This window comes from Equus asinus, chromosome 9 (genome assembly GCF_041296235.1).
Source record: "Equus asinus isolate D_3611 breed Donkey chromosome 9, EquAss-T2T_v2, whole genome shotgun sequence".
In the NCBI taxonomy this organism is placed as follows: Eukaryota; Metazoa; Chordata; class Mammalia; order Perissodactyla; family Equidae; genus Equus; species Equus asinus.
The window spans coordinates 75,121,488-75,143,605 of record NC_091798.1 but is presented as its reverse complement, the minus strand read 5'-3'; the positions used below and the strand labels follow the sequence as shown (position 1 = coordinate 75,143,605).

The following is a 22,118-nucleotide window of genomic DNA, read 5'->3' as shown; positions in this document are numbered from 1 at the left end:
CCTAAATGAGACCGATGAAAAAGCTATATCCCCTCGGCAACCCCAGCTCCCACCTTCTCTTCCTTACATGACACTCAAAGGGCAATGCTAATCTACCTGAGTCTGTTTCCCAGAGCTAAGTTCTTGCTCCTTCTATCTTGTATAATATTTTAGGAATAATGGACTAGTGATTTAATGAGCACCTCCAGTGTGCCAGACGTTTTACACACATTATCTCAAATACAACCCTGCAAAATAGATATTAGAGGCCCCATTTTATATACCTGGGAAACTAAGACTCCAAGTCACAGAGCTAATGATTGCAGAGCTGGCATTCAAACAAAATTTTGTCAAGTTTGAAAGTCCGTGTTCTTCCTAAAAATAACACAGACAAATATTTGAATAGTTACTGAGCACTTAATGGACCAGACAGTAGTAAACTTATAAGGTAGTTATCTATTCAAGAAAAATTGAGACAAGGGAAACTGAAGATCAGAAAATGTAAGTAACTTGCGAAAAACTATTAACTAAGTAGCATACCCAAAATCTGCACTCATTTGATCTGATTATAAAGGCTTTTACCCACTGGGCAGTACCACCTACTTGCCTCTTACGGGAGTGGTACTGGAGACGAGGTAAACCAAAGTAAAGAGTTAAGAGCAAATATGGTTAAGAGGAGCTGAAGGATGAAGTAGGTTGTGGGTTAACTAGAATCAAACTTTCTATTTCTTTCCTTTCTAGGTGTCAACTTCCTTTGCTTCAACAAGCAAGTCTTACAGTATGAATCCCACAGAAACCAAGGTATGAAGTATCTTTAAGGATCAACTTGAGTGAATGCCTTTAGGCTGATTATATTGTAAAGCAAAACAAATGTAGACTAATTGTTGACGCATGAGTTAGGTGTCCTACAAAGCTTAGGTTATGGAAGTAAGCATTTTTTCCCTAATCTATGGGGATCTTTGGAAACTCAGCTTTCCTTCCAGTGTTCACCTCAAATGTCATCTCTACATGTCTGCATTGCTTTAGAATATTTAGAAAAGGATAGTCATCCAGATTTTTTTGGTCCTAGACTTGATTGAGTTTTTTAATTGTAAGGTGATCTCAATACGTTTCTCTGGATCTAAATGAGAATATAAATTCTTAACTTATTACTAAAATGGTTTTATTATTCTGGCCATTTAAAACTAAATATAAGAATGAGGAAGGTTACACTAAGTGAACATAGAAGTGAAACGGACAGTGGTTATTTCAGATGCTTTCTGAAGTTTCTTCCTGAAATTTGAGCCATGTGGAGCACCATCTTATTGATAAACCTTTGCTGAGCTCTGTTTGGGATTTATTCTAATAATACTTCTGGAAATTTCAGAAGAAAAATAAAAGATTGTCCTCCAGTGGGATTGCCACATAACATAAGCCTAGTTCTGAAGAGTTGGCTGAAGCTGGCTTGAACCCTTTAGTTACCATGTCTCAAGCTCTGTTTCTTGGGAATATTCTAGGATGGGGGATTAAAGAAGGGGCATTTTCAAGATGTTCTCAACTAATTATTCTGAGCCAATATTCTTTAGTGCCTTTAAGGGCTGTCTCAGCTCTGTTACTATTAAGTTGCCCTTGTTTAAAATCATTGACATGCTTTTGCTTTCTGTCTTCCATATTATTTTGCTTTCCCAGTGGAATCCTATGCCAAAGTTTAGTACTGGCGCCGTAACTTAAGGCATTGAGGGAACCTTTGGCCTCATTTTGAGCTGTTTTTAAAGGACATTGCAAAAGTCTTGAAACACACTGTCCAAATCTAAGCTCTTATAAATGTCATTTAGCATTCATTTTTAAGTTTATTTTTAACGTAAAATTGTGTTTTTATTTAGTGTTTTATATTTATATTAATTTCTTAATTGTATTCATAATTTACATCATCCAGTGCATAATTTATCTATTAGCTGTCACTACTTATTTATACCAAGCTTAATCTTAAAAAATAAAAAAACTGATCTTAATCTTAAAATAATTTTAAGATTATAGTAGAAGCTTCTACCAAAAAAAAAAGTTCTCATTGAACTTAGAGTCCATGAAAATTAAAGAAAGGAGATAGAAGGGAGAGCCAGAAATATAGGATTTCCTTTTTATTATTTTGATTCTCATTTGACCCATTGCCTGATTCTAATTCATCCCGCCTGACTCTCAGCTCGAGGACCAATGATTGTTTCAAGTGTGCCCTGTTTTCCAGAGCAAGTGTCAGACTCTTCAGTCATTGCTGAAGCATTAATCATGAGAATTCCTGGCAGTCCTACGGAACTGGAGGAAGGGAGGAGAGGGAGAGGAAAGTACGAGAGAGAAGAGGGGGAGAGACAAAAATAAGATGCACGTGATGACGTCATGTCACTGATGGCTGACTCAGGACAACTTTTGGCCTCAGTTCTCTGTTGTTGATGGATTTCAATCACACTATTCTCCTTAATCACTTTATCTTCATATGCTTCTGATATTTGGCTCATAACATTGATACTAGTCTCCTCTTAGAGATTTTTGTGACCTAGATGAGTGTAGTTCTCCAAATATTTTGATCTTTTGGAGAAAAGATGTTAGTTCAAGGTAATACCTATACGAAATCCCTGTCACATTCTACTTCTTTCAAATGAAAGTCAGTGTAGCTCTAAAGGGGGCTGATCTGGCTGGATCTAAGTTCTGTCTGTCTTTCACTGGCACATTAGAATTGGTAGTCACACTGCTGTGTGTCAGACGGAAGGTCAAATCATTTCTAATCAGGATGAGATCTCCAAGAGGCCATGTGGCATGGAGGCTGGAACCAGATGGCCCAACTTGGAATCCTGGTTCCACACTGGCTGAGCAGTTGGAAGGCTCCTCTTTACTTTGGTTTCCTTATCTGTACAGTTTGTAGGAGAATGATAATAGTATGTATTTCACAAGATTCTGTAAGGCAGCAAACATAGAAGGATGTTGGACAGCGCACAGCAGGTGCCCAGCAGGAGCTGGCTGGTACTGGAGAGACAATGCAGGGCAGCACAATGATTGAGAACACACAACCCTAGCTCCACCATGGGTGTCCCTGGGAAGTTATTTAACTTCTCTGTGCCTCAATTTCTCATCCATGAAATGGGATAATAATAAATAATAATACCTGTCTCAGAGAATTATTATGAGGACTAAGTGAGTTGGCACATGTAAAGTTTAGAACAGTCCCTAGTACTAAGAGGTGATCATTAAGCATTAGTTATTACTGTCATCACTATTATGTTCACCATCCCCACTACCACCAAACATCGTTAGGAAATGTGTTAGCAATTGCTGATTAAAATGTGCATTTCATTATAAGCTGCTGTGTCTGTGAGCGTACATTCTTAATTGTATTGTAGAGTTCTTCCATGCAAAATCTTGATTGCCAAATTACAGATTAGAAACTATTTTAGATTTAAACCACTACAATACCAGCTGGCTTTCCCTGTTAATCATTTAATAAATTGTATTTGCATGAACTCAAGAAAGTATTGTGGCACATACAGAAACTCATTAACAAGGATCCAATGTGAAAGGATCCAAAATTTAAAATTTTAGAAACGTCTTTGATCATGAACTTTGCTTCCTTCCCCAAACAATACATGTGTTGGTCTAACAAGGGCTCATTATGTGAGGAACATATGTATCTTCGTTACCGAAGCACAAGACATAATAAATTAAGAGGATATTTGGTGTTAGCCTCTTCAGAAAATAGAATTAAAAATAAGGATTTATGCTGATACCACCAAACAGGTAAAAGGGAAAGAAATGGCAGGAAGCATGAGGCCTAATTTTTAATCTCTTACTTTGAAAAATTCATAAAATATTTAATCCAGTCTTCTTGTTTTCATAACTTACCTATACTGAGAATATGTGTGCATACTTAAGGAATTGTCTTTTTTGACACAGGTAACTTTTGGTTGGGTAAAACTCTATAAGATACTCCTCTCAAGATCCTAAATCACAATCACCTCTTCAGAAGCATTCCTAGAATTTTACATTAGATTATTATGCAGTAAAAATCCACAAACTATTTACAAAATTATTGTAAAAATTATGTTGGCAAGATTTCAGAAAACTTTTGACAACACCTATGACTAGTCCTTTGATCATTACTAAACATTGAAATATAGGTGTAAAAAATATTGCTTAAGCACTCTTACACAGAGAAGGAGGGGGAAGGAAAGGGATCAGAAATTAATTTTATTAATGGAAATCTTACTGATTCCCTATCACAGAAAAAAAGTAAATCCAAACTGAAATATTTGCCTGAGACTTTAGAATTTAAGCGCCTACAACTTCTTGGAGTTATATACATATGCATAGAGTAGATGCAATAGATGAATAGAATGGGTCTCGATAAAAACATTTTAGCCCTGTTTATACTTGTTACTTATTTGACTGTCAGATAAAATAAAATCACCCTTGCGGCTGTGCTCTTACATTAGGCCATTCCAGTCAGCAAACAGATGGAAGGACCACATTCTCCTAACAAGAAAAGACACAGAAAACAGGTGATGTGGTTCGTTATACTAGGGGACATTTCTGATTACTAATGGTCACTTCAGCCGCTCAGCACGTGCTAATAATTGCAGTTCACAGTCTTCTGTAATGCTCTGACTTGTCACAGGCTTAGTTATCCATCGCTCACATTCCAGCACTAAAAATAAATTTCACTGCTTTCTGTGCCCTCGATTCTGTCACCATCCCATTGTTTCACACTATCAGCTGAATCCTATGGTAAGTGTTTCACTCGTAAGCAGATCCATCATGTCAGTGGCTTTGAGGGATGAAGGTTTTAATTTTATTTTGTTTGTGTATTATCTACAATGTTTGTAGTAGTAAATCTTTACATGTCTTTGATACACATAGCAAGAAATAAGATGTAAATGGCCGTCTAAATACTAAGAGCAGACTGATAATTATGGTGCCTAAGTGTTTATCTAAAGAGTTACAATTCCAAGCAAAGTGTAATAATCTTAACTCAAAGTTTATATTTCTAAATACATCAAAATCATCTCTTTTTAGCTTCCTTGGTTGAAGAAAATTTTTGATAAACTTCGTAAACTATGTCCATTTTTCTGTCCTTCCTTTGTTTATTGGTGTGAATTTAGGCTGTAAAAGCAGAACCTGGAAAGGGGTCACAGTCGACTGAGGTAAGTATTTAAGTCACCTAGTGAGTTGTTTGGGTTCTTTGCAATAATAATGGATAACCGGTTTCCTCATGGGTGGTACTGAACGGTAAAAGGAATGTCGTCAGCTAATTTAACTAATTCATCCTTTTGAGCATGATTATATGGACTATATATAAAATAATTATAGCATTAAATCCATATTTTAACATTTTAACATGTTAAAATGAATATATAGTATTTATTTTTATTTTTTTATTTTTTATTTTTTTATTTTTTAAAGATTTTATTTTTTTTTTCCTTTTTCTCCCCAAAGCCCCCCGGTACATAGTTGTATATTCTTCGTTGTGGGTCCTTCTAGTTGTGGCATGTGGGACGCTGCCTCAGCGTGGTTTGATGAGCAGTGCCATGTCCGCACCCAGGATTTGAACCAATGAAACACTGGGCCGCCTGCAGCGGAGCGCATGAACTTAATCACTCAGCCACAGGGCCAGCCCCAGAATATATAGTATTTTATAAGTGAAAGCAATATATTTCAGAAGGCATTTTGTTCAAATCTAGATTCTTGTTACAAGTGAAATAATTGTTAAAAATAAGCCGCAGGAACAAAGGAGAAAGGGCAAAGGGTAATGAGTATCCAATTACTTTAATGACGACACATCAAAAATAAATGTGTCTGTGGAACCTAACACCTAGATAACTTAAAGATGAGAGTCTTTCCTAAGGGACCAGCTGGGTTTATCTTGACAGTCTCATCTCAGTGTGTGGAACTAGTTCTCAGTTACTCGGGAGACAGCACTGACTCTCCCTTGGGAAAGTTTCCCTTGCCTTCCTGCTTCCTGGCTGTCTGCACAGAAAGCCTGTCTCTGCCCACATGGAGATGGACCCCAGGGTGTCTGCAGGCAGGACCAGTGTTTTTCCTCAGTCAGCTGCTGTGCTTGCTTTCTTCCAAACACACTTAAGCAAATACTCAGATAAGACCAAGGTTTCCTGTGGGAGCATGGAGATGCTTTGGGCTGAAGTACTTTAAGTGCAGACAAGGGTGAGGTCATATGAGTGAGAGGTGAGGCTTATCTGATTTTGTATAAGGCCTCTTGGTGGCCCCTGAGGATGATAATTCCATTTTCTACTCTAGAGGAAGAATTCAGGAGCTGGGAGGAAATTGTCTTCTATTCCATATTTAAATGCTTTTGGTTATCTACCCAATCTCAAGAGAACTGGGTTTCTGGTGATACCTTCTTCTCTACTTATAACACAGAAAAGACTGTGTAAATCATTTAATTGAAGAAAATACAGTGTTCTTCATCTCCTATGAAAGGAGATTTTTTTAAAAAGTTAATTTCTACAGTTGGATTCCCTATCAACAAGCTCAATGGTCACAGTGATCATTTGACATCTCTGTTGATGAACCTGCAGTTACCAAATGATCTGCATAAATTGTGAAAAACAGCCAGTAATACAGAGATGCTTACCTATTTCAAAAGTCATTCTATGAAATACTAAATTTTTCATTATTCTTCTCATAATTGTCATTATCCAACTGTTGGTAGGATTACTATTGCCCAGATAGCACATGGCTACTTCTGTAACTGGGCCTTTCCCAAGAGAGGCAGAATGGTCTAATTGGGGATTTTGTTCTTGAGGCTGTTTGGAAATATGAAAACAATGGACTCCAATATAATTGAGATTTTATCTTTTGAAATCGGCAGCCATCTGTGGTTCATGAGAAAAAAACCCAAGAAGTAAAGCCAAAGGAACACACAGAGGTAAATGATTATCATTAAGACTTGATAGCACGAGGTGAAGCTTTGTGTGTGTGTGTGTGTGTGTGTGTGTGTGTGTGAGATAAAATTCTAAACTCTTATCATCAAGACTTAAGGCCTACTGAGGATGGCTATTTGTTTTTTGGCTAAAATGGTGCCACCATGTGACAATAGTAGGATTTACAATTTACTCGTGATTCTTGCTGAATTTGGGGAGAAGGATTTGCATTATTTAAAATTTTGTGCTTAAAGTGAAATTTTATCACATTTATATCATTAATTTAAATTCGCACAATTCAAAACTACATAAAATACAACTGTTATGAACACTTTCTACTCCATAGAAAAAAGTATCAGCATTTGTCATCTTTTTAACAATGTGTTTCGTGTGTGTGTTTTCAGCCAAAAAGCCTACCGAAGCACACATCAGATGCAGGAAGCAAGGATGCTCATCAAGAAAAAGCAGTTTCCACATCAAGTGAGCAGCCGAAATCAGAGAAATCAGCAAAACCAAAGGTAAATAAAGCAGATTAATAGTTAGGAAAGCAGTAATGTCAGCTAGGGAATAAAATGCAGGTCCTCTGTCCACACTGACTCGTGTAGGTGAGGCTGTGGAGCTATGCTGAATAGATCTTGTGTTATAATGATTTAGTGCTGTCCGTTTACGGGTTTTCAGAATAGCCTTCTGGAAACTTGGGCCTGTGAAAGCCTGAGAAGGGCATCGGATGAGTCTAGGGGATGTTCCATCCAGCCTCTCCCACTGCCCACTGTGCCCACTTGTGACTGTAGGCTGGCAGGTGGCAGACTCTGGTGTCTCAAAGACAGGAAGCTTGGGACTGAGGCTGCCTCCTGGACCCCTCACCTCATGGGCTATGGGAACACAGATGACCTACTTGATCTGCTTTTTACTTGGAAGTCTTAAAGAGTTTTTACAGTCTTGTTGTAGAAGAACTCATAGAACCAAAACTCAGAAATTCCATATTCCCAGATCTAATGGGGGTCAACTATTAAAGACCTGTGAGAAGAACTTTTCCACTGAGAGCTCTTGGAAGACAAGAACTAGGCCCGCTTAACAATGTACTTTATGTCAGAGATTGCAGATTTGTGGCCCACCAGGTAAAAGTAGCCCATGTGCATTTTGTTCAAATCTATTTTGTTTGGCTTATAGTATTATTAAAATTATTTTAAATTAGCTGCCAACAATTAAAGTCAGAATATTTCACATAAAAACCAAATTTTTAGGGGCCGGCCCAGTGGCGGAGTGGTTAAGTGTACATGTTCCGCTTCAGCGGCCTGGGGTTCGCCAGTTCGAATCCCTGGTGAGGACATGGCACCACTTGGCAAGCCATGCTGTGGCAGGCATCCCACATATAAAATAGAGGGAGATGGGCATGGATGTTAGCTCAGGGCCAGTCTTCCTCAGCAAAAAGAGGAGGATTGGCAGATGTTAGGGGTAATGTTCCTCAAAAAAATTAAAACAAACAAATTTTTAGCTTCTCTTGAAAAATCGGAGTATCTGTCAATGGTGGGCTTACATGGCAACAATCGATTAGAGCCTTTACACCTGGTATGTGTGCTCCAGTCTATCACAGTGCTACCTGGCCTGCTTCACCTATTTGTGTTACCTGTGTAGACTCTGTAAGCTCTTGAGTCCAGCCATATGTGGTGCCCAGTGTTGCACCATGTGCAGTAGAAGCTAGTGACCATTCTCCTACAAGATGTCTACAAGGGTAAATGGGCTCAGTAGTGACATTTGAAATGCGTGATCGCAAAGATAATCTTTCAAAGATCCTTAGTCTTGTCAATTTCTTATCCCCTGCGTTAGACTAAATCACAGGACACGATACCTGCTGATGGAAAGACTGTTGTTGCTGGTGTAGCTGCAGCATCGGGCAAACCAGATGACAAGGTGAGCACGTAAGCAGATATAAACTGTATATGGGCCTTGATGCTCATCAGATCGCTTTGATGGGAAACGTATGCTCAGTGAAGACCCATTCCAACCCAATGCTTTAGGTCTGGTTCTCATTAACCATTTAGGGTTCCACTGCTATCACACTCAAATAACCTGTCATTTGGTAAAACTGAACACTGTTCATATGTGAAATTTTGTGAAGAGGAGCACGCATCTAAAGGATGTTGAGTGAGCAAGATAGTGGAAATGGTTTTAAAATCCACACATTCAATAAGTATTGAGCACCTGCCATGTATAAGGCCTAGTATCAGTACCAAGGAAATTAACCTGTGAGCTGACTCAGATCCCGCCGTCAAGATTTGTAGGTTTGAAATACGGCCAAGTAAAATTACCATGAGAATTTGAATAAGCGTTACTCTCAGCTTTCAACATGGATACCAGCTATCTTGATACTAGTAAATCATGAACAGTCATGACATCTAGATGAATGGACGTGGGAGGTTTTTTAAGGAGACATCCCAAGGCCTCTCAGGAGAGACAGTATGTGCCCTGCTGGCTAATCACGGGCAGGTCTTCCTTAGATCCTCGGAAGAGCTGCTTCACCTGCTAGCCCAGCAATGTAAGATGAGTAGTAATCTGCCACACATAGCATTACACAGAGCGAGTCATCAGATTGGAGGCCGTGTCAGCCTAGAAATGTTGGTACTTATTTCTCTGGAGGCCACAAGTAAGTAATTGAAGCAACAATGAGAAGATGGAAATGAAATAGAAAAAAGTAGTGTATATTTATCTATTTTCCTGTGTCTCAAAATGGGAAAAGGATCTCCCTACAGGCTAGATGGTGAAGAAAGGCATAGGATACAGGTATGGCACATCTCCCTAAAATGTCCTTTTTTCTCAGGTTTTGAAAGAGAAAAGGCACATTATTTTTATCCAAACTTACACAGAGATCCTATAGAGTAATAGCAAAATTTACGTAAACTTTTAAATGAAAATACCTAGCTTAAATTAAAATTTTTTTTCTTGCAGCAGACCTACCCCCACCCCCACCCCCAGGAGACACATGACTCTCTTGTGTTGGTGAGGAGTACTTAGATGAAATGGTTTGAAAAATGGATAGATTTAAGGCGGAGGGTTAGATGTATGAGAATAGATTTAAAAATGTAGTCCAAATTTGAAATTTTATGCTAGCTGTACATTAGCCAGGGTTACCAGTCAAATCTAAACAGTAAAATTAGGAGATGCCTATATGGAACTCTGTTGTGCACTGACTTGTGCTGGAACTTATAGCAAGTCATTTCACTTTTCTTGGCCTCTGATTGGTCTCCCATAAAAGGGAGTTGATCAGATCTGCATTTTGTTTTTTAGTGTCTACCATGTTTAAAGCACTGTGGTCTGACTCTTCAAGACCCCTGAGCTGCAGGCTGGCCCTTCTCGGGGTGGGGAGAAGACTGTATACCTGGGGCTGGAAGTCAAGGCAGATTAAGAAAGGTCTCCGCAGGGAGCTCTTTGGTGAGGCAGTGGGATTCTGGCTGACTGGGGGAGTCCACAAGGAACTGAGTTAGGTGTGTGGAAGGATAGCTAGGGTTGCAGGCCTGCAAAGGCATCAAGGTGGAAAAGCATAAGATGTGTTTGGGTACAAAGTGCATTCCAGCGTGGGTGAAGCACAGGGGCGGTGAGTGGTGGGGACTGGGCGACCAGAAAGACGGGTTGGGGCGCTGCTCTGGGGAATGCTAAGGTGAGTCTGTACATGTGGTAGTGATTCAGCTGGCAGCAGATCAACACTGAAGATTGGAGAGCCGATGGGATGCGATGCGATTCGAACCAAGCTGCAGAAAGATTAAGTGGCCACAGTGGGTGGGATGAATTGCAATAGAGCTAGGACGGTGGCAGGTTGGTCAGGGGCTGCTTCCGTAGTCCTGTGAGTCCTGATTTAGCCTGCGTTAGAGCAGGGGTAGAGTGAGGTGGTGGGGAGCAATGCAAGAGGCATTGCAGAGGTGAATCTTGGCAGAGACTGGAAACGCAGCAGTGCAAAGAAGTGGCCGCTTATTGAAACAATTCACAGGTCCTGCAAAGACTGGCTGTGAGCCCTGGGAGAAGCCATCAAGAGTAGTGGAGAAAAAGGCAGGCACTTCTGGATTCGAATGTTGCTTGTCTCCTTTACTGTGTGACCTGGGAAGAGTTCTTACTTGACCTCTCTGAGCCTTGCTTTCCACATCCCTAAATGAGATTAGTATTATTTATGCTATTGTGAAAAAGCATGTAACACACACCAGATACTGTGTGGCACAGAGCGGAATTTCAGTACATGATCAATGCTATTAATATTATAATGAATTCATTTTTTTATTGAGGTAGCATAGATTTATAACATGTAAATTTTAACTGTGCATCATTATATTTGAACTTCTGTATAGACTACATCATGTTCACCACCAAAAGTCTGCCTGCCATCCCTCATCATTGACTTCATTTTTAATTATGTAAAATTATTGAATTCTATAAAAGTATGTGAAAAAGAGTTTTTATTTCTTTCTAAACCCCCACCAGAAAAAAGAAAGTAAATCGTTAACATCGGCTGTACCAGTTGAATCCAAACCAGAAAAACCGTCTGGAGAGGTATGAAGATAGCAGTACATTTCTACATAAGATATTTATTCATAGTCTCTATATTTATCATTATCTGATTTCTTGAGGGCAAACAATATGGGGTGGTGGTAACTGAAAGGACCTTTTAAATAAATTACTGTTTCAAGCTAATCTGACTGAGTTGAAAGTGTGATTTTCTCACTTATATTTGTAACGTTTTATATACCCTCTGTTCTGAGAACTCCAGTTATATCTCATGGAGTTTACCTTCCCGTTTCTCCCCTGTAAATACATCTTCTTTACCCAGAGGTCTCACTAAAGGATGTCAGGCACTCCCTCATTCTGAAATTCCCAGTTGAATCCGTCGAAAGCAGACAGGCCCCAAGTTCTATTACATGATCAAGGGAGTCGTAAAACTGTAGTGGGAACATGGTAGTAGCAAAAAGAATTTTAAACAATCATTTTTAATCTGAGTTAAGTAGTAAAAGGTCTTTTCCAAAATTGTTGTCTTCCCCTTTAAATGCAGGTTATTCTCGATGAATCATTTTTAACCTCAAAAATAGAATGGAGGGGCTAACCCCGTTGCCTAGTGGTTAAGTTTGGTGCTCTCCACTTCGGTGGCTTGGGTTCAGTTCCTAGGCGCAGACCTACACCACTCGTAGGCACCCATGCTGTAGCGGCAACCCACATACAAAATAGAGGAAGATTGGCACAGATGTTAGCTAAGGGCGAATCTTCCTCAGCAAAAAAAGGTAAAATAGGTTGGAGATGCTCTTTCATTCCTTATACTGATTTAAGCCCATATTGACAGAGTAAACTGTCACTTCTTATAAGTTTAACATCCCTTTCAGGAAATTTTTGTTTTGTAAACATCTTTGGGCAAACAAGTGAATAAAAAACCATGAGTGAATGAAAGAGCACAAGGCAATCCACTTTTGAAACAGATTCTATCTGGAAGAGATGCTACAGAGAGATTTTGTTGTGGTTCTTTTGTATATAACTATGGAAAACTTGATAAGCAATAAATACCAAGCATTTCTCCTGTTGAGTATAATCACATGATCATAATTCTTTGTATTTTGTTATGTTTTTTCTTTTATTTTTTTTTTTGACTGTCCATTATGGGACTGGCAGCTTTAATGAAGCACACATTTGTTCATGTAGTTAATGCTTTTAGACTTATTGAAATTGTGATTCTTACATGAGTATGGCTTTTTCTCTTTCCAACCTAGAATCTGTACTCTAGGACTTTAAATAATAAGGTCTATTACAGACCAGATTTTGATACTTGAAGAACTTTTGATGTTTTGTATTTTTCTACACAGAATGGTTTTTTTATAGTTAAGTCAAAAGTGAAATATATATAACAAGTAATCTTTAAATATCTGCTCTTTCTTTTCCAGTCAGGCATAGATGCTGCTTTGAATGACTTAATAGACACTTTAGGAGAACCTGAGGGTGCTGAAGAAGATACTACAACATATGCTGGACCCGAAGTTTTGGTATGTGATCTTGATAGGTGTAGAGATTCATACTTAATGGGTAGGAGAGCAGATAGTCATGATGTCATGGTCATGAGGCACAAAAGAATACCTAGTGTCATGTTGCTTGGAGAGAAACAGGGTCATGTCCGTTGCATAATAGCAACTAAAAATTGGTGTTGGAGATGGAAATGGTTTGTCCTGTGGTAGCTGTGTTATTCCAACAACCAATGTTGGTTCAGCAAACATTGTTTGATTGGGTTGCAAAGACTTATTTTCTCTCATTGAGATTTAAGTCCAATGGACTTGAACTTATTTTTATTTCTAGATATTTTCCCATCCTATCCTTGAACTTATTTTGATTTCTAAATATTTACCACCCTCATTTCATCCCTATTCCTAATAAGCAATAAAATTATATGTTCCTTAGTACTAAAAAAAAAAGTGCCATAAACTGGAAGAAAATATTTGCGACAGCCATAACAAAGGATTTATTTCCAGAATTTATGAAGAATTTTAAAAGTGGGAAAAAGACAACCCAATGGAAAATTAGGAGAAAACATAATTGGCCAATAAACAAATACAATAAAAGTCTCCCTAGTAATTAGGAAAACGATATGAAGTGGAGAGATACCACGTCACACTTAACAGATTGGCAAAAGGGAACAGTGGGACAGCTCTCCTAGGGATGGTGGATGTTGAAGATGTGTATACTCTCCAACCAGCAATTCCACAGCCACAGAGCTTCCCTGCGGGGAGGCTTGCCCATCTGAACAAGGAGTTATAAGAACAGGTGAAACATTTGGAAATGATTTTATTCAGCAGGAGGCAAGATAATATAGTGGAATACCTTATAGTGACTAAAATGGATTATTCATGTATCAGCATAGATATTTTACCAAAACAATTTTGAATAAAAATAATACTTTACAGAATGATATATAGAATATGATACCATTTATATAACATTTGAAAATATGCAAAGTAATGTATATTGTTTATGGGTATCTAACATATGGAATAATTGTTTTAAAATATGCTAAACTTTAAGTGGATGGATATGATAAAGTTCAGAATGGTGGCTCTGTCTGGGTAACAAGGAAGGGGTATAGAGTTGGAGAGGGCTACCCAGGAGACATCACTGTGTCTGATTTCTTTCTTAGGAATTGCATAAGAAATAACTATAGATCTGATAGAATTGAGTGCTGTGTTATATAGAAATTCATTTTATAATTGTACTTTTGTATGTATTGGAAACATTAGATAATGAAAACATTTAAAATGTATTTTGATATAGGAATCATATTTAATATAATGGTTTGAATATTTTCTAGCATTACATATGGGTTAAGCCAATTGAATTTGGGCAAGTATTTGTGTAAACTTAGAATTTCAGAATTGTGTAAAGTACAGTCATGTGCTGCATAATGACGTTTCGGTCAACAACAGACTGCATATACGATGGTGGTCCCCTGAGATTAGTACTATGTAGCATAGGTGTGTAGTAGGCTGTACCATCTAAGTTTGTGTAAATACACTCTATGATGTTCATACAATCATGAAATCGCCTAATGACGCATTTCTCACAACGTATCCCTGTCATTCAGTGCCGCATGACTGTATTGACTTCTTAATGATTTATGTTGCATCTCAATAGTTCCATAAATTAGTGGTGGAATAGTACTTTGGTTTCAGAATATATATATAATATTCTCAGCTAATTAATTGCATCATATCCCTGTGTGTATCATTTTGTTCCAGGATCCGATGAGTTCTACCTTCATAGAGGAATTGGGTAAAAGAGAAGTCACACTCCCTCCAAAATATAGGGAACTTTTGGCTGTAAGTTAAATGATCATTTCATTTTACTTTACTGTTGCCTTTTTGGAATGTAATTTTTATCACATCAATATATGCACAGTTTTTTAAATTTAGAAAATAGAATGGGGCACATGAAATCGTCATTGCTGTGATGCTCACTGTGTTAGTCTGCTCGGGCCGCCGTCACAAAGTGCCGCAGACTGGATGGCTTACACAGCAGAAATTTATTGTGTCACAGTTCTGGAGGCTGGAAGACTGGAATGCAGGTGTGGGCAGGGTTGGCTCCTTCCGGGGGCCTTGAGGGAAGGATCTGTTCCTGGCCCCTCCCCTTGCTGTGTAGACGGCCATCTTCTCTCTGTGTGTACGTATCTTCACATCGTCTTCCCTCCGTGTGTATCTCTGGGGTCAGACTTCCCCTTTTTATAAGAACACCAGTCATATTGGATGAGGGCCCATCCTAGTGTCCTCGTTTAACCTTAGTTACCTCTTTAAAGGCCCTGTCTTCAAAAACAGTCACATTTTGAGGTACTAGGGGTTAGGACTTAAACATAGGAATTTTGGCAGGACACAATTCAACCCATAGCGTACACTGAATAATACATTTTGCTGATTGTAAGGATTAATTTTGCCTTCTCATTAAATTAATATTCATTTCAGAAAAAAGGAGTCCCAGGGCCTCCTCCAGACTCTTTGGTGAGTTTACATAATTGTCTTCTAAAATCCAAATAACATTTTTTTATATCTTTGGTTGGGGGATAGGACTATTTCTATATTTTGGGATGATGACTGATCTCTAAATCAGATGAAATTTCCATCTGTTCAGAGAAAAGGGGTGGCAGGGGGGTTGTTTCAATGCTCGTTGGTTTCACATGTTGGTTTTTTGAGGGGAGGAAGAATGGAGCCAAGAAAGCTTTAGGAATAAAATAAATGTTAATAAAAATAGAATGAGAAGATCCTAATATGTTTAGAAGAGAACAGGAAAATAATATTTATTGAGTACCCATTCCCTTCCAGACATAAGCTTTTGTCTGTTATTTCATTAACATATCTCATTTGGTGGTAAAGGAATTGCAAAGGTACATTCTTCATTTGCTGGGTCTATAATCTGACTTTTCGCTTGAGTGACTCCTGTGTGTTACCCGACATGGTTCCTGTTTCTTTAGACGCCTGTGGGGCCCGATGATGCCATAGACGCCTTGGCTTCTGACTTCACCTGTAGTTCTCCTACTGCTAGTGGACAGAAAACTGAGGAAGAGGTATTATTTTCAGTATCATTGGGGGACTTGTTAAAAACCATCTCGAACTTTAAAACAACAACTTTTTAGTTCTGGCTATTACGGTTACATTCTCCTCATCTAGAAGTCTAATCTTTTGTGTTTTATTTTTCAGAAATTTACGGGAGAGGTTTTAAAAGCTCAGTCAGCCGGGTTTGTCAAAAGTCCTGCTCCACCCCAAGAGAAAAAAAGAAAGGTGGAAGAGGTATAAATAATTACTCCTGTGAAAATAGCCGTGGTCCACCTGACAGCAGGTGCTTTCCTGAGGCTGCTTTGGCTGGTTCGGCCCATCCCAGTAGTGTATTTCCTGTGATGAGGAGCATCTTTCCCTCTGGGGTCTGTGAGGAGTAATGAAACCCATCAGGGTTGTAGTCATGTCTCCAGGCTGGCCTGGTTTGTTTCTGCACGTGCTTCTGGGTGACTTCAGTGCAGTCTTCTTGGTCCTGAAACAAGACTGTCGCACCATTACAATACGCAGGTGGGCAGGACCCAGAGAAATTCCACTCTTGGAACAGAAAATTTCAACTTGATTTCCTAAAGGAGTTTGAGTGAGTCGCTAGAGGGATGTTGTTGCAGTTGCTTCTGTCCACCTCTCTTCAACCACAATCAGCTGTGACTTAATTCTCACAAATCCTGAAAAGTGGTCCTGCAGCTCTGGGTTGGTTGAGAAGGCATGTCCCATGTGCAACCAGTCTGGATAATGCAAGCAGCGGTTTCTCCAGGAGCTGCTCTGCCTCCTGCTCCGGGAGCGGGCGGTTTATTGTTTCTGACTGGCTGGGGAGCAGTGGTGAGCACCACACCCCTGAGAGGGAGAGTTCCTGCAGCCATCAGCCCTTGTGCCTTCAGAGGAGAAGGCAGTGGCTATTTCACGTTTCCCTGCTTCCCCCGGCTAAGCTGTGTTGTTAAATGACAAGAGTTGTCGGAAGTCTTTTTTTTTTTTTTTCGAGGAAGATTAGCCCTGAGCTAGTATCTGCCAGTCCTCCTCTTTTTTCTGAGGAAGACTGGTCCTGAGCTAACATCCGTGCCCATCTTCCTCTACTTTATGTGTAGGACGCCTACTACAGCATGGCATGCCATGCAGTGCCATGACTGCACCTGGGATCCGAACCGGCGAACCCTAGGCCATGGAAGCAGAATGTGTGCACTTAACCACTGCACCACCGGGCTGGCCCCGGAAGTCATTTTTAGAGATGCAGTTTCAGAAAAAGAAAAATGGAATAGTGACAGTTTACTTCTTGCAGCTTTTATTTTGATGAGTGTTTTATAATAATATAACTATTATTAGCATTATACCTCTAGCTTCCTTAAATAAGGGGTGCAACGTGCCACTGAGAGCACTGTTACTCTAGAAAGGTGTGTCAGCCCCCTTTCACACTCTGGTAATAAGTTCTTTTTTCTTTCTCTCTTTTTGTTAGGTTTCAAATAAAATTGCCTTCCTAAAATCCTTTTCACACCCTGGTAATAAGTTCTTTTTTCTTTCTCTCTTTTTGTTAGGTTTCAAATAAAATTGCCTTCCTAAAATCCTTCCCCAATCCATGCTTCATCGTATAGGTTTAAAATTTGTGCTGCACAAAGAAGTGGATGGATTGTTTAGGCTGAGGAGATGTTCTCTTTTTTTAATGTACAGTATTTTTCCTCTTTAACAGGATGCAATAAGCGATCAAGCACTTGAGGCTCTTTCAGCTTCGCTGGGCAGCCCGAAGCCAGACCCTGAGCCTGACTTCAGCTCCCTTAAGGAAGTTGACGAGGTATTGACCTTGGAGTTCGTATGCAAAGCCTGTTAGTCTGCAGGTTATGAAACTAAATGCATTACATGTTGTTGAGAAATCTTGCACAACTTTTATTTTATCAGAGATTAAAAATGGACTCCTCTTCATGCTGCCTTACTTTCAGAGTCTGGTTAATTTAGATATTTATTGCTGGGTAGTTATCAATCAAGAAGAATATTTGTCTTGTAAAACATCTAGAATTTTAATGTATAAAGTGAACACTCATCTCCTTTGCCAAAGCTTAAATGACACCTGACTACACAAGATAACATGGAGGCCATGGCCTGCTGAGAAATAGGTTTGTCTGCTCTCTTGGAAATTGGAAATTTGTAATTTCAGAAGGGTTCCAGGTGCTTCTCTTTATAAGGAGAGAGGGAGATGGCTGTAGATGGGGTGGGGAGAGCCTTCTTTTTATAACTATGGGGAAAGATGTTGAAATCTTGTCTCAAATTAGAATAAAAAAAGCAACAGTTACTCTCACTGGAGTTCCTGCACGTGAGAGTGTGTTGCTGGGAAGGTTTATCCCACCGCACTCCGAGATCTTAACCAGCCTTCTGAGCCACAGTAAGTTTGTATTTGGCGGAGGAGAGTTTTAAATTGCAATTTTTAGAGAAGTTTTCAACTGAGTCCTCTGGGGGAAAAGAGGAAGGAAAGGAGAGAGTTGCCCCAGGGACATTCTTGACAAGGCAGTGTGGTGAGGGGCCATGGAAATACAGCCTGGGGACCCTCAGGAGCCACCATCCTATCAGCTCAGGGAGAGGAGCTGGCAGGTGTCGCTGTCACAATGCTGGTGCCTCTGCTGTCACTTCCTGTTCTGAGTTGCTGGGGAAGGTCTCAGTAATACCCAGCAACTCGCCTGAGTCTGGGACTGCCCTGGTCCTCAATGGGCCAGTTTCTATCTTCAGCTTTCTTTGAGGGCTCGCCGGACACAGTATGGCGTGACAAGCTTTGTGAAGGCGAACACAAGGGAGCAGGGGAAGCAGCCCTTGTCCTTCAGGACCAAGTAATGTATCGGGAAGAGAGGAAACTTGATGAAAACACAATGCGAGAGGCAGAGTACTTGGAGTAGCCAGATGTGTGAAATGTCTCGAGGAAAGAGTGGTCCTGGCAGAACCCTGGGGGATCAGGAGACCAAGTTGGGTTATGCTTCCACCACCGGAGGGCTATGGGGCAGCCAGCCAATCGTGCTTTCCCTCAGGCTTTTTACAGATAATTAGGGTGATTTAAGATGATTTAAGATAATTTGGGGAGGGAAGGTATAAACATAAATCCCAGGACAAAAAGAGTCTTAGAACCACTAAAATCAGATAAGTAGATGTGAAAAGATTACATAAATATAACTTATTAAGCAGTTTGGGTTAACTAGTTTGGGGATGCATATAAATGTTTTAAATTTCCTCTAGAAAACCTGAGCAGCTGTAAACTCTTAAAATTTTTACAAAAAGAACTATTCTTTTCCACTCTTTCCATTAGTTTCCACTTAGTTTTCCTCTAGTATCCTTTTTTTTTTGAGGAAGATTAGCCCTGAGCTAACATCTACTGCCAATCCTCCTCTTTTTGCTGAGGAAGACTGGCCCTGAGCTCACATCCGTGCCCATCTTCCTCTACTTTATATGTGGGACACCTACCACAGCATGGCTTGCCAAGCAGTGCCATGTCCGCACCCAGGATCCGAAATGGCGAACCCCGGGCTGCTGAAGCGGAACGTGCACACTTAACCACTGCGCCACCAGGCCGGCCTCTGTCCCTTTTTAATTATGTACAAAGTGTAAATATTTCCTAAGAACATCTTCCAGTTCTCTGGTGAATTCCTGATGGAGAATTCATTACTTCCCAGATAATAGTCTGATGTTGTGATAAGGCTCATAAAGGTCGATATCCTATAGGGTTCCACAGCCACTCCAGTACGATCCATACTAGAGAGAATCCTGAGGAAAAGCTACAAACGCTTCAGAGAAGAGGTCCATGACTACTTGTCATTCTTAGAGTGTATCATAACACAAATATTCTATAATGGTACCTCGTTATCGAACTTCCCCATTTCTTTATGTAATTGCCTCGTCTAGTGCTATTTCAATTCAGTAGGCATTTGTTTTTCAGTGCTTACAGTGCAGGCATTTAAAGACTATATAGATCAAAGAGGAATAGAAAGAATCTAGCTGTGCACGTGACTCTCCTTGTCCATAAGCTAAGTGTAGTGGAGAGGGCGGTTTTATCATATGGGAGACCCTTGACTTTCATGCAGGCTGTTTTCTTGGTGGAGACCTCACAAATCTTGGAATTGGGGAGTACCACTTCATAATAGGACTTCCTCCATAGGTCGCTGTGGAATAGAACTGGGAATGTGGGGAAAAAGCCCTTTCATCCTTTAATGAGGGTTGTTATTCTATAGAACAGTGAAACTGTGATTCCAAAGCCAGGAAGAGTGCCTGGCTCTTAATATTTTTTAATTAATCAACTGATCATTCAATGGGAGAACTATAATCTTAGGCTGAGATGTATATGGCAGCAGTGGATTGAGCTGGAATTTGCTAAGTGACTCCCTTTGTGCCCAGGAGCTCCTTGGTTTGTGATTTAAATCCATGCCTTGATATAGGTGCATATTATTACATATCATGGAGCTTCGCATTACTCACCAGTAGTTTAAAATGCAAATATTATACCCTAGAAGCCAGTGATCTACCGTAGAGCTACAAATGTTTCTAATGCAGCTGGTTATTCATGGTTCAGTAATCCAGTGGAGTCCTGGTGTTATTGATGGGAGTCCTTTAAAAGAGGTAAAACCGATTATCCATGGGTCAGCCAAGATTTGTGATGAGATGCTTCTCCCATTGCTGAACTGTGTTTCACATTCTTGAGAACTCGTTGTTTTCTCCCCTAGATAACTGCCTTGTTGAATAAGACAGGTGAGGGCTGTAAAAATAATTGCAGCTAATTTCTGCACTGTGCTTAACTGTCTCAAAGGGTGTTTTATTTACTTTTCTCTGGTGATCCTTGCGAGTCAGTCACATAGGTAAAAATTATTAGCAGCCCCATTTTACACCTGAAGAAACCCATCCAAAGAAAGACGTAAATGGCTTCCCAAGGTCATAGAGCACCTGAGAGCAGGGCAGGGGCACTTCCCCAGGATTCCCGCCTCTGTTGGTTTCTCTTGGTCACTTCATGCTGTCTTCCTCACGGTGCCTGCCGTGGTCTTCTGCTTTGTAAACCACAAAAAGTAGTTTTTCAGACACTTTCATCTGATTTGGTCTTCTCTACCACACCCATGAAGTACATAAAGGTATATCATCTTCTACATGTATTATCTAAATGTTTATTTCTTTTTCCCCTCCACTTTCATCAGGCAAAAGCCAAAGAAGAGAAACTAAAGAAGTGTGGTGAAGATGACGAAACAGTCCCATCGGAGTACAGATTGAAACCAGCCACGGTACATTGTCAGCCACGGTGCTAACAGCAGCTCACCCCTCTTGCCCTCATATCATGTTTTGTCCATGATGCCTAAGGACATGTCTGTCCCAGTTGAGATATTAACTCTGAAAACCCTGAACCCTTTCTTCTCTGCTCTCTACAGCTGGACTCTTTACGGGATGGTTTCCTAAGTAGTGACCATGTGGTCATTAAAATTCCCATACATTCAAGTGTTTCAGCTGTTAACAGTGCTTGACGTAGATCCTTCACCTTAAAGCAGAAGGAACAGTTTGGGAGTAATTTTTTCTCTAACTGCCAAATGGATAAAAGCGCCCTAGATCTTCGAAGTGGTAGATAGAAATGTACAACTATTTCCCAGTGTCCTCAGTCAAGGTGGTTTTGTTATTGGTGGTTTTGGTTTGAGGTGAGGATGGTAGACTAACTCCTGTTATTGTATTTGTAATTTATCTTTGAAATAGCACACATAAACACATGATGGAAGATAGTTGTGATTCTTATATATGCTTCTGTATGGAAAGTTTCCCATTTTTAGAAATATTCTAAATTGTGAAACTTTATATCCAAAACCCTAAAAAGTGTTATAGGAATGAGATCTCCCTCTCCACCCTGGGTTGGAGAATTGAGACTTTTTTTTAACCTTTCACTAATGTAGCCGTATCTTTCTTGCCAAAGAACTTTTTAAAAAATTCTATTTCCCTATCCAATAGATGGAAGAAATTTTATCAGTAACTTTTAAAGAAAAGTAGATGTGCGTTATACTCGAATAACTTTTGGTCTCTTGATTTTTATAGGTCAACTCCTTATTCTGATGCTTTCTAAAAAATAAATCTGAAATACAAATTTACTCAAATATAAGGAAAAAAAAAAAGCTCTCCCCTCATATCCTGGAATTCCCTAAAACAAACTTAATGGGACAGGAAAGCAAAATTTTCTATTTCATTTTCAATTTCATTTACA

At 39.6% G+C, this 22,118-nt stretch overlaps 1 protein-coding gene across 50 annotated transcripts in view; it reads left to right on the top strand.

Annotated features, from left to right (window-relative positions):
* CAST (calpastatin) overlaps window positions 1-22,118 on the top strand; it is a 119,366-nt gene that overhangs the window by 66,290 nt on the left and 30,958 nt on the right. For 28 of the 50 annotated variants that reach the window (XM_070517723.1, XM_070517721.1, XM_014867499.3 and 25 more), the window contains 13 exons: window positions 721-780; window positions 5,103-5,144; window positions 6,830-6,886; window positions 7,286-7,399; window positions 8,709-8,792; window positions 11,349-11,417; window positions 12,791-12,889; window positions 14,630-14,710; window positions 15,347-15,382; window positions 15,853-15,945; window positions 16,079-16,168; window positions 17,610-17,711; window positions 21,076-21,159. In XM_070517723.1, coding sequence (XP_070373824.1) covers window positions 721-780; window positions 5,103-5,144; window positions 6,830-6,886; window positions 7,286-7,399; window positions 8,709-8,792; window positions 11,349-11,417; window positions 12,791-12,889; window positions 14,630-14,710; window positions 15,347-15,382; window positions 15,853-15,945; window positions 16,079-16,168; window positions 17,610-17,711; window positions 21,076-21,159 — 1,011 coding nt within the window. Of the gene's footprint in view, window positions 1-720; window positions 781-4,436; window positions 4,503-5,102; window positions 5,145-6,829; window positions 6,887-7,285; window positions 7,400-8,708; window positions 8,793-11,348; window positions 11,418-12,790; window positions 12,890-14,629; window positions 14,711-15,346; window positions 15,383-15,852; window positions 15,946-16,078; window positions 16,169-17,609; window positions 17,712-21,075; window positions 21,160-22,118 lie in introns of all 50 variants that reach the window. The other 22 variants (XM_014867333.3, XM_044780050.2, XM_070517708.1 and 19 more) reach the window with 1 other exon arrangement.